The sequence below is a fragment of the Gorilla gorilla genome, chromosome 10, assembly GCF_029281585.2.
Source record: "Gorilla gorilla gorilla isolate KB3781 chromosome 10, NHGRI_mGorGor1-v2.1_pri, whole genome shotgun sequence".
NCBI lineage: Eukaryota > Metazoa > Chordata > Mammalia > Primates > Hominidae > Gorilla > Gorilla gorilla.
The window spans coordinates 15,873,938-15,886,899 of NC_073234.2; the positions used below are offsets into that span (position 1 = coordinate 15,873,938).

The following is a 12,962-nucleotide window of genomic DNA, read 5'->3' on the forward strand; positions in this document are numbered from 1 at the left end:
GAGGTTAAAAGTAAAAGGATAGAAAGATATACCACGCTGGGAGGCTGAGGCAGGAGAATGGCGTGAACCCCCGGGGGCGGAGCATGCAGTGAGCCGAGGTTGCACCACTGCACTCCAGCCTAGGCGACAGCAAGACTCCGTCTCAAAAAAAAAAAAAAAAAAAAAGAAAGATACACCATGCTAACACTACCCAAAATAAATCTGTAAAGTTTATCTTAATGTCACACAAAGTAAACTTCAGAGCAAAGAATATTACCAAGGGTAAAGAAGGTCATTTCATAATGATTAAAGGGTCAATTAATCAAGAGGGTCAATTAATCAATCAGTATTTCAAGTGCATATTCACCTAATGACAGAGCTTCAAAATGCTTGAAGCAAAAACTGACAGAACTACAAAGAGAAATATATAAACTAATTCCTGATAAATGTTAAAAACGTTAATAGCCCTCTCTCAATAATTCATAGAATAAGTATACAGAAAATCAGTAAGGATATAACAGATTTGAAAATTATATCCACCAGCTCAACTTAGTTGACATTTATTGAACATTCTACCCAACAGTCCAACAGCAGAATATGCATTAGTTTCAAATGAACATGGAATATTCCACCAAGATGGGCCCATATCCTGGACCAGAGATCAAATCTCAGTAAGTTTAAAAGCATCCAAGTAATACAAAATTGGTTCTCTGACTAAATTAGAAATGTATCAGAGAAAGACATTTGGAAAATTGCCACCTATTTGGAAATTAGGTAACACATTTCTAAATAGCCTATGGCTCTACTGAAGTAATCAAAAGAGAAATTAGAAAGTATCTTGAATGGAATGAAATGAAACCCAGTATCATAATTTGTGGCATGCTGCTAAAGCAGTACCTAGGAGATTTACTAAATGATAAAACAAGAAAAGTTTCAAATCAATTACCTCGGCTTCCACCTTAAGAAATGAGAAATTATTGCTGAAATGAGGGTGTAGTTAAGAAAGAAAGAAAGAAAGAAATGAGAAGGATAAGAGCAAATGAAAGCCAAAGTAAGTCAAAGGAAATAAAAATCAGAGTGGAAATCAATTAAATGGAAAACAGGAAAGCAACAGAGAAAATCCATGAACCAAAAGCTGGTTCTTTGAGATAATAAAATTGATAAAATTTTAGAAGACACAAATTATCAGCATGACAAATGAGATGTCTCATCAGTAAAGATTCTATAGATATTAAAACAATAATAAGAAAAGATATGAAGAACTTTATGCCAGTAAGTGCAACAATTTAGGTAAAATAAAAAACATAACTACCAAAGCCCACTCAAAAAGAAACAGTCTGAATAGCCCTATAACTATTAAGGAAAATTCATTTTTGGTTTAAACCCCTCCCACAAAAATTTCCAGGCTCAAATGACTTCAGTGGTGAATCCTCCAAATATTTAAGGAAGAAATAACAGCAATTCTACACAAACTCTTCCAAAAAATTGAAAAGATGGAATGCTTACCCAACCAATTTTATAAAGTGAGCATTACCCTGATAATAAAAGCAGACAAATACATTATAAGAAAAGAAAGTTAAAGATCAACATATTTCATGAACATAAATGCCAAAATTCTAAATGATTTTAGGAAATCAAATCTAACAATATGTTAATAGGACAATATATTATATAGTAATGTTTATCCCAGAGATACAAAGTGGGTTTAACATTTTAAAAAATCAACATAGTGTTGTAGTCTCCAGCTGTTATAATAAATGGATAAATAAATAATGTGACTCATCCTGTTAACAAATTACAAAAGAAAAACTATATGATCATTTCATAGGTACAGTAAAGTATTTGACTGAATCCAACAGTCATTCCTAATAAAAACTCCCAGCAATGATGAGGAGAAGAGAACTTCCTCAACTTGATAGAAGGCATCTACAAAAAAACCCTACAGCTAACATCATACTTAATTGTAAAAGACTGCTAAGATTGAGAATCAAACAAGTGTCTATTCTTACTACTTCTATTCAATACTGTACTGGTGATTCTAGCCATAGAATCTAGCCAATAAGGCAAGATAAGGAATTAAAGGTTATTCCGATTTAAAAGGAAAAAATAACACTGCTTCATTCTCAGAAGACATGATATTCTACAATGAAAATCCTTTGGAATGCACAAAAAAAAACCTATTAGAACCAATCAGTGAGTTTAGGAAGTTTGCAGGATACACGATGGGCATACACAAATCAATTGTGTATGTATTAGGAATAAACAACCATAAATTAAAATGTAGGAAATAATACCATTTACAATAGCATCAAAAATATTAAATACTTAGGAATAAATCTGACAAAAGTTGTGAAAGATATATGTACACTGACAACTACAAAACATTGCTGAGAGAAATTAATGAAGAGCTAAATAAATGGAGAGTCATACCATATTCAGGATCAGAAGACTTAATATCATTAAAATGTCAACTCTTTCCAAATTGATCTATAGATTTAATACAATCCTAATCAAAAGCACAACAGACTTTTTTGTAGAAATTCACAAATTCTTTCTAAAATTCATCTGGAAATGATAAGGACCCAAAATAGCCAAAAAAAAAAAAAAAATACTAAAAACAGGGCCAGGCGCAGTGGCTCATTCCTTTTTGGGAGGCATTTTGGGAGCATTCTGGGAGGCCAAGGTGGGTGGATCACGAGGTCAGGAGATCGAGACCATCCTGGCCAACACGGTGAAACCCTGTCTCTACTAAAAATACAAAAAATTAGCCGGGCATGGTGGTGGGCGCCTGTAGTCCCAGCTACTCGCGAGGCTGAGGCAGGAGAATTGCGTGAACCCGGGAGGCGGAGCTTGCAATGAGCTGAGATCGCGCCACTGCACTCCAGCCTGGGCAACAGAGCAAGACTCTGTCTCAAAAAAAAAACAAAAAAAAAAACCTTTGAGAAAGAAGAACTGAGGTACCTAATTCCACCTGGTATTTATATTATCCTCAAGCACAGTAATGAACACAGAGTGGTACTGGTGTCAAAATAAACAGATCAATGGAACAGAGTAGAATTCATCAACAGACCCATATATATACAAATAACTCATTTTTGATGAAGGTATAAAGGCAATTCATTGGAAATAGGATAGTCTTTTCAACAAATGGTGCTGGCAGAAGTGAATACCCATACAACGCCCCAGAAATGAACTTCAACCCACACCTTCACTGTATACAAAAATTAAGCCAAAATGAAACATAGAGCTAAATGTCAAACCTAAAACTATACATCTTCTAGAAGAAAATATGAGGCCTTGGGTTACGCAAAGATCTCTTTATATGACATCAAAACTATGGTTTGTAAAATAAATAATTTATAAACCAGACCTCATAAAAATTTAAAACGCCTTTTCTTCAAAAGACACTGTTAGAAAAAGGAAAAACAGTCCAGGTGCAGTGGCTCACGCCTGTAATCCCAGCACTTTGGGAGGCCAAGGCTGGAGGATCGCTTGAGCCCAGGAGTTTGAGATCAGCCTAGGCAACATAGTGAGACCTCATCTCTACCAAAAAAAAAAGTTTTTAATTTTCCGGGCATGGTGGCACACGCCTATAGTAGCAGCTACTTTTGGGAGGCTGTGGTGGGAAGATCATTTGAGCTCAGAAGGTCAAGGATGCAGTGAGCCGTGACTGCACCATTGCACTGCACCATTGCACTTTGGCCTGGGTGACAGAGTGAGATCCCATCTCAAAAAAAAGAAAAGGAAAATTACAAAACACAGAATAAAAAAAATAGTATTTGTAAAATGCATTTCTGATAAAGGACTTGTGTGTTAGAATATATGAAGACACCTCGATAACAAAGGATAAACTACTGATACGTGAAAACTATAAATGAAACTCTAAATAATTATGCTGTATCATAATTATCAACATACCATATGATTCCATTTATATAATATTCTAAGAAACGCAAACTAAGGTATGGTGGTATCACAATTTTCATAATTATCAACACACTGTATGATTCCATCTATATAATATTCTAAGAAAAACAAACTAGTTTAGTTTGCATTTAGCATAATTATTGACTGCACTGGGATGCGATGGCAGGAGTGAAGTTGGGAGGAATGAATTAGAAAGAGACAGGAGTAACTGTTTTGGAAGTGATGGACATGTTTACTATCTCAATTGTGGCAGTGGTTTCACGCGTATATACATATGTCAAAATTTATCAAATTGTACACTTCAACTATGTGTGGTTTATTGTAAGTTAATGAGGAACGCAGTTCTCCAGTTCTTCACCTTCCACTTCTCAAGGTTGTATTCTACACATCCATAATGCAGGCACTAAGGGGGACTTGATCCTTAGCAAACAATTCAGCCTAAGAAGTCCATAAATCAATCCAAGGTTTGCTGAGCAGGAAGGAAAACAGGAAAGATAGAACCCAGCAGCTGACCGGAACAGTCACTGTGGAGAGCCCAGTCCAGAAAGAAACAGCTATGGGGCCAGCCCAAACCCCTTCCCATATTCATGCTTCCTGCTCTTTCTCTATAAACCAAGCCAGTGTTTAACTCTGGGCCCCGTGGTCAGCTGCTCCCACCTCCTTCCTCTGCCTCGTTGAGCTCCTTGGCAGCCTGCCAAGAGGGACAAAGTCCACACCTGCAAGGAGGGGCTACAGGCCCTAGAAATGTGAGAGGGGTCGGGGTGGGAGGGAGCCAAGGGGGCCAGGTACAGACTGAGGAGTCCTGAAGGGCATTCTGCCTCTTCCCCCTCCGCAGGCACCACCATCAAAAGATGAAGTTAGTCCTGGGGATGGGGGGTGGAGTTCACAGTAACCTGCACCCCCATATCATCCATACTAGTCTCCTCAAAAATTCTAAAATGTGCTGGGATTTTCTCCGTGAGATAGGAGAGACCATATCCCCATCCCAGAAAGCAATCACTCTCTTGGCCCCCCTTCTCAAAAGGAGCACGCTCTGTGGTGTCACTTGTAACGTTCCAGCCAATTTCTTATGGCATAAACTGACGATCTTCCACTTGAGCAACAGAAGAGCGAGGAGCTTCCATGAGGAGTTATGTGCTGTCCTCGGCATGAGCCTGACCAACAGTGGGCCCTGAGTCATTAACTACACTTGGTAACACACTGTCACTCACTGCTAAATTAACCATTACTTTTATATGAACACACAAACAGTGCTTCTTATTTCTCTTTATTCTCTGCTATCTATAAACAGCACAGGGCTAATGGTTTTCCTTGCTGCCAAGGGAATCCTCTTTGTGTGGGCATCCCAGTGCACCTTCTTTACAGGCTGGAGCTGAGGGATCTTTCCCCTCCAGGCCCTTCTGAGAGGTCCTGCTGTGTGCCTCCTGTCGTGGCCTCACATGGGGACTCCAGTCCCAAGTTAATTCTGGGTGTTGAGCAACTCGGTCTGCCAGCAGCCAGGGTCCAGGCAGTTGGAGAGGTCTCAGCTGAAGGCCCGTGTTCTGAAGCACCCAGGACCTAGGTATGGGAAGACTGAGGCTCTGAAGAGGAGTTGGAGGGGACAGGGAGGAAGTCCTCGCAAAAGATGGTCTCCAGCTGGTGTCCTGAGACTAGTGGAAAACTTAAAAGGTTCTTGGCACGGGTAACTTCTGCCCCGAGTGAAATTTCAGCAACCTGGACTTAGAAATTAAGTGAAAATGTTGGCAGACCGTTTTTTCATCTGGGCTGAGATAGGCAGGAAGGTGATTTAAATTCCCCGCTGGCTATGGACAGTCCTATGACCAGAACCCTCTCCCGCTACCTTCTTCCCACATCACGCCTCCTGCGTTATCCAGCATCACCTCGTCCCATGACTGGAACTTTTAACTGGGCAGGCCCTAGTAGAAAATTGTATTTGCTTTCCCTCCTGGCAGCTGAGGGTGGAGGGCTGGAGGAATAGTTCAAATGTCCAGCTTCTTCAGCCGCCTTGCCAGCTCAGGGCCCCACCCCCGAGGCGTCTGGCCACTGGCACACTGTCACTGCTATGCAGGACTCACATGGCCCCCTTCCGCCCAGAAGGGAAATACACAAGGAAGGGATGGATTTTACCTACTCCCACATTTTGCCCCAATAACCCACATTTACTATTTCCAATTCCTTTCTCCCATCTCCCCCATTATCTTAAATCCATTTCAATCAGTCATTGTCCCCAGCCCTCCACTGTAACCGCTCTTATCAAGGTCATCAATGACTTCCCAGCTGCTAAAACCAACAATCAATTTCCTTTCCTCATGTTCTTAACCTATCTGCAGCCTTTGCTGCAGTTAATTTCTCCCTCCTCCCTGATTGAATTTCTTCACTCGACTTTCCAAAACACTTCATTCTCTTGGTTTTCATCCTGCTTTACCAGTTTCTCATTTTCTGTCTCCTCTGCTGGTTTCCCATCTTCTCCCAGACCCACTAAAGGTCCTTACTTTCTTTTCTTATACCATCAAAATGCTAATGATCCCCAAATACACACCTCCAGCCAGGTCTCTCTCACAAACCCCAAACTCACATCCTATTGCCCAGTTGCCATTTCCACATGGACATCTGATAGATACCTCAACTCAACTTTCCCAAAATTCACCCCATTACTTTCCCTTCAAAACCTGCTCCTCTGGGGCTAGGCACAGTGGCTTATGCCTGTAATCCCAGCACTTTGGGAGGCCGAGGTAGGCAGATCACTTGAGACCAGGAGTTTGAGACCAGCCTGGCCAACATGGCGAAACCCCATCTCTATTAAAAACAACAACAACAAAAAAAAAAAACACAAAACCTTGCTCCCTTCATGGCCTTCCACATCCCAGTGAATGGCAGCTCTTTCCTTCCAGTCACTCAGGTGAAAACTCTTGGATTGCTTAGATGGGTGCTAGCAGTGGAGGGGATGAGAAGTGGTCGGGTCCTGCACATCTCATCGCGGGGGCTCTAGTCCCAGGCATTCGGGTGCTGAGTTACTCGCTCTGCCAGCAACCAGGGTCCAGGGAGCTGGGGAGGTCCTGAAGCTCCCAGGACCTGGGTGTTTGGGTAGAGTCAAGAGCTATGAGAGGTGGAGGGAATTAAGGATGACTCCAAGATTTTTGCCTTATAACCGGTCAGCTTCTGCCCTCACTCCCCTATACTCAGTTCTCAACATACCAGCTAGAGAGATTATTTTAAAATGTAAGATGACTGGCCGGGCGCAGTGGCTCACGCCTGTAATCCCAGCACTTTGGGAGGCCAAGGTGGGCAGATCACCTGAAGTCAGGAGTTCGAGACCAGCCTGGCCAACATGGCAAAACCTCGTCTCAACTAAAAATACAGAAATTGGCCGCACGTGTTGGCGCGCGCCTGTAGTCCCAGCTACTGGGGAGGCTGAGGCGGGAGAATCACTTGAACCCAGTAGGTAGAGGTTGCAGTGAGCTGAGATCACGCCACTGCACTCCAGCCTGGGTGACAGAGCGAGACTCCATCTCGGAGGGGGCGGAAATAATGTGAGATTACTGCTGCCCAAAACCCTGCCCTGCATCTGAATGTCACTAGAGCAAAAGCTGAAGTCTGAGAGTGGCCAACCTGACATACCTGATCTGCCCCTCTCCCTGTCCCCAGCCCATTTACTTCCCTGACCTTACCTTCTATTCACTTGCCCAGCTCCAGGCTTGAGTCCTCCTCAAACAAGCCAGCCAGACTCTTGCTTTGTTTCAACCTTTGTTTCCTCTGCCTAGAGGAAAGCACTTTCACCCAACCGCATAATATCCACATGGCCAGTTCTCTCACTCCTGGCAAGGCTTTGCTCACATGCTCTCAATGACCACCCTTTTAAAAATTGCCACCACCCACACCCACACTCCTGATCCCCTTTACCCAGCTCTCCTTGTTCTTTTCCTATAGCACTCATTAATTCTGGAATGCTATCTAATTTACTCATTTATCCCATTTATTGTGCAGTGTCTGTCTCCCTCCTCTAGAATGTATGCCCTATGAGGACAGGGAATTGGTCCGTTTTGTTTATAGATGTATCCCAACCACCTAGAACAGTTCCTGGCTTTTGCTACATGCTCAGTAAGTATTTGCTGGTGAATGACACAGGCTCAGGGCTTGGCTGAGTATGCGCCGAGGCAATGGACAGAGACTGGAAATTATAAAGCCAGTAGGATGAAGCAGGTGCCTGGGGGTGGATCAGCTGCAGGTCCTGGACAGCAGGGAGATTATTTACCTAGGAGACGGTGGAGGCGGGCATCCCTCTCACTCACCTCCCTAAAAGCGTCCCTGTTGCTTCTGATTTCAGATGGGCTTCTTTGAATCACTTTCGCAGCTTCCCTGCCTTTTGACTACAGTTTTCAGCTGTCTGCCTTGTGTTCTATCATAGCCTTGACTCAGCCCTTTCCCTGCTCTGGAACTCATTTCAAATTAGATCTACCAAATGTTGACGCTGGAAGAAACCAAAGAAGATGTCACTTACATTTTTAGTTTGGAACTAAAATTGTGCTCTGAGGACTTCTTCATCCCTGAGCTTCTCACTAAACAAATACTACTACGAATCCAATTCCTTGATTGCCCTCCCCTCCCCGCCAAGCACAAGAGTGGCTACTTGGAGCTGTGAATTTAAAGAAAGGGCCCAGGAGCAGGCCAGTCGGGTACGTTACTAAAGGATGGCACAGCCTGGAGTATCCCAGCATCCTCTCCAGGGCTTGCTCAGAACACTCTTCCCATGCCCAGGAGCCAAGGCCCCAATCTGAGAATGGTGAGTTCAAATAAAAGCACTAAACCAGGAGGAAAGGGGTCCAACCAATCTGCAGGGTCTCCATTCTCCCGAGCCTCCTTCCCACATCAGCAGCAAAGGGTCCTTTCAGGAAGAGGCAGCAGTTTCTTCTTTGGCAAAGAGACAGGAGAATGACAAGATGAAGTTTAAAGGCCCATTCTCTGTAGGAGTTTGCTTTGCTTGGGAGGGAGAGAAGTTAACTGATGACAGAAAGTTTAAACTGCTGAGAACACCAAAAAAAAAAACAGAAAAATAGGCAGGTCCAGGTTCCTCTACTGACCACACACATCCTTGATCAGCCCACTTACCTTGGCAAAGGAGCCATTTCACTAACCCAGCCAGTGACCCTGGGTGACTCATGCCCTCCAGAGCAAACCTGGGCCCCTGCCTGCAGCTCCCCAGTCCCTCAGAACACTCCCCTCCAGCTGCTGTCATCCATCAGCGAATGGGGACGAGGAGTGCTCAGGCCCTGTGCTTGATAAGGGAAGAAGTTACGGGTAGGTAGTGTAAGGGCTAAACAAAGAGAACTTGACTGGATGGCAGGACTCCCAAACATGTCAGGACTCTCCACCAGAATCAGCGTGCTGGAAGGCAGGCTCTACCCAGGGAGAAGGAGACCACAGCCGCCGCCCTGCTGCCTCCACCTCCCCACACAGGACCCACGTGAACGACCAAGGGCTGTGGGTACTCTGCGTTCCCACACAAGACACAGTCAACACGTTCCAGACCCACACTGACTCACCACACAGCCCTGGGACCCAAACATTGCCAGACAAAGGACCGGGGAGAGTCCCTCATCCCCACGTTGCAGTCACTGCTCCCCTCCACTTTCCCCTGTCAGCCCAGTGGTTTGCATTAGACCTGGAAGGCAATCTCTCCCACCTCTTCGTGCCATTCCTGCTAATTCCCAGGCCAACCTTTACCCAATTCCAGAGAGGCTTGGGGAAAGCTGCTCACCTCCTAATCTCTCTGCCATGTGAGGAGCTAAGCTGGTTACCAGGTTCCAGACCCAGAGTCCCAATGCCAGATTAGTCCCCCAGCCTCCAGCTTTCACCCTGGGCCAGCTCCGTCTCTCCTGATTCTCCAAAGGGAGGGTACTCAGGCCTAAATTCCTAAACAAGCACGTGGAGCATTCGGCACTAGGTAAAAAGTGGGTAGACCTTCCCTCTTCCCTCACAGTGCAAACTGAGCAAAGTCCCATGATTTCAGGCCACTGGCCAGAAATTCCTAGGAAGAAGGGACACATCAGCCCATTTTCATCTCTCTGGAAACATACAAGTTAACCTCCAACCGAGGGACAATCCCCAGTTGCCACAGACCTGGGAACCAGACTCCATGGGCCCAGGGCATCTCTCGTGTTCTCCCCCAGTTCCCACACCTCCCCTCTGTATTGAATGCTTTCTCTCTCTAAAATCATTGTGAGACTCAAGCTGGATGCGTTCGGCAGCTCTTACTCACCTGCAAAAGGATAGGTGTTGCTTTAAAGGACCTCAAATCCTGTAGCCCATGAACTTATCACTCCTCTCATCATTTTCCCTGGTGACCTACCTCTGTATTCCACATTCCTCCAGTCCCGGCTGCAGTCTCACTAAAAAATCAGACCTGGGAGCCCCAATCCTACAAGCTTTACCCATAAGCAAGGAGATATTCCTAACCCACTGGTCACCCAGAACCCTCCAGTACTTGGGAAATCCCTCTAGGGCTTCCCACAGAGATACAAAATTCCCTGACTGTGGGTTAGTGGTTGCAAAATTTCTGTCACTGCTGTGGGGATAGCAGAGTTACCCCAGGGGGCTGAAAGAGAGGGGAATGAGAAGCCAATGATGGCACAGTAAAGAGCTGGAGGTCATGCTCCCCCTACAACATGCACACATTTGTGCTGCGAAATTTTTAAAAAGAGAGCCTATACTAGAAGGGGTTGGGTAATGGATGGCTTAGGGAACCTCACCGTGCTAGCAGAGTAGGAAAAAGACACAAGGCCAAGGCTGGGGAATCTTAAGACCACAGAACAGTTTGGTTATCAACATCATCATCAACAAAGCTACTATTTATTAAGTTCTTTACACACATTGTCTCTAATCCTTACAATGACCTTGAAAGGCAGGCATTATCATCTCAATTTGCAGGAGTGGCAGTTGATGCTCTGAGAGCTTAAGTAACTTGTCCAAGATCACACAGAGTGTTAAGTAGCAGAGCCAGAATCCAAACTCTCATCCACCTGGTTCCAGCTTGTGCTCATATTTCTACGATGCCACGTTATAATAGAAAGAGCCCTGGGATAGTCACATAACCTTTCTAGGTCTTAGTCTCTTACAGAGTGTCCTTAATGACCTCTAAGCGTCCTCCTACCTCCAGAATTCTATACATCTATGGGACTCCCCAGAGGGGCCATAAGTGCAGGAGATGGAAGTATCCTCCTTCCAGGAGTGGGTGGGGTGGCACAAGGGCTCTCACCTCCCCCATTTTTGTAGCAGAGATAGGGAAACCTCCAGACGTTGCCTAAGCCAATAATCTCCCCAGCCACTGACAGCACAAACTCCATCTTGTTGTTCCAGTGCCCCCGCTCCAGGGTGCCGTCTTCCTCCTTCTTTTCCATGACTGGATACACTGGTTTTGTCTCTCCATTACTGGTTGTGCCTGAGACCCTGCTATCCATCCCACCTGGAAAACAAGTGGGATGCTCTGTTACTGTTGGGAACCCCAGAAGGAAACCCCTCCTCCTGCTTTTACCAACAAATCCATAAGGGAATGAATGCACTGGAAGAGGTGAATTTCTATTCCCTTCCCTGTAGACCATGTCCTCCTTAGCAGTTCTCATTGGTAGAAGCTGGGTGACAGCTACTGAAAATATATATTCCTTTCCTGTTTCAGGAAGAAAGTGTTGGTACTGACGGACAGCCTTTGCTTCCACTATAAGGCCCTCTTGGGTTGAGGATTGCAGACATGGAGGAGTTCATGGGCCACTGTGCTGTCTAAATTCTCCCTGCCGCCCTACAGTCAGCCTCATCCGGATTAGCATGTGCTTCAGTCTGTTTACTCTGTATGCTGGGACACGTTGAAAGTATGGGATTTTACATATCCTCAAAGCCACCAATTTCCCTTGCAGAAATTTACGCTAAGGAAATAATTGTGATTGTGAGTGAAAGGTGTAGCATTAGGATATTTATTGTTCATAACAGCGAAAAATCAGAAAGTACATAAATTGTCAAAAATGGTAGATATGTTGATAAATTATGGCACAGTCATATAATGGACTACTATATATAATCATTAAAACCTGTGTTACAGAAACAAGTATATCGGCAAAAAAGGATGCTCACAATATATAGTAAAAAACAGTACATACAATATGATCATGCTTGACAAATGTTTTATAAAGTATTTATAGGCACTGAAGGATTAGGATAGCCACAAAAATGTTTTTCTTTCAGCAGTTGGGTTACAGGAACATTTCCTTATCTATATTTTCTACAATTACATCAAAAATGTGTTTTACTTTTGTAATATAAAAATGCCGGTTTTAAAAAAAAATCCTGTCAAAGGATTGGGAGAGGTTGAGCGGGAGCAGGAATTGTAAGATGAGGTGATCTAAGTACTCCTTCTATGTCTCTCTGAAATCGGCGCAAGGCAGAGATTTACTATGCGCTCTTTTTCTTTTTTGGTGATGACAAATTAGGAGTCTGTGACAGTAGAGAAGATGATATAAATAAAAAGCCACAGTTTTAACCGTTCACTGTCAGAAATGGCCCATTCCAGACCACTGCTGGGATTGAGGATGACTGGATGTGGCCCACATTTAGTTAGCAACTACTATAGACTAGGCACTTCACATACATTCTTTTCATTTAATTCTCACAACAACCCTGAGATGTAAGCATTATTACCTCCACTTTATAAATAAGGAAGTTGCAGCTCAGAGAGGTTAAATAATGTGACTGCTGCCGCCATATAGCTACTAACTTGCACAGCCAGGACTTAAACCCACTCTGCCCCTGCTCTTTCAGTTCCATCCCTTTGATTACATTGGCTGCCTAGGTTCACTGGCGTGTCTACTAAAAGCATCTTCAAATGACTCTGCCTTGATTTTGCAGAGTGGCCTCTTTTGTGGAGAAGGAGGCAGATGGACTTTTTTCTAAGCCTCAAGCAAAGTTCATGTTAACAGAACTTTCTCAGCAGTAACCTCTTCTGGCCACAGACTCTCCTTTGGCTCTGATCCAGAAAATTAGAAAGTCAGCGAACAGACCAGCCTGGCCAACAT

At 44.0% G+C, this 12,962-nt stretch overlaps 1 protein-coding gene across 5 annotated transcripts in view; it reads right to left on the reverse strand.

Annotated features, from left to right (window-relative positions):
- The window catches only part of SLC6A13 (solute carrier family 6 member 13), a 64,366-nt gene that overhangs the window by 27,787 nt on the left and 23,617 nt on the right, over window positions 1-12,962 (reverse strand). For 4 of the 5 annotated variants that reach the window (XR_010129282.1, XM_063693740.1, XM_055357467.2 and 1 more), the window contains exon 2: window positions 11,159-11,365. Coding sequence is in view for 4 of the 5 variants with exons in the window: in XM_063693740.1 (XP_063549810.1) it covers window positions 11,159-11,365 (207 nt within the window). In the remaining variant the exon portion in view is untranslated. Of the gene's footprint in view, window positions 1-11,158; window positions 11,366-12,962 lie in introns of those variants that run through there. The other variant, XM_063693741.1, reaches the window with a different exon arrangement.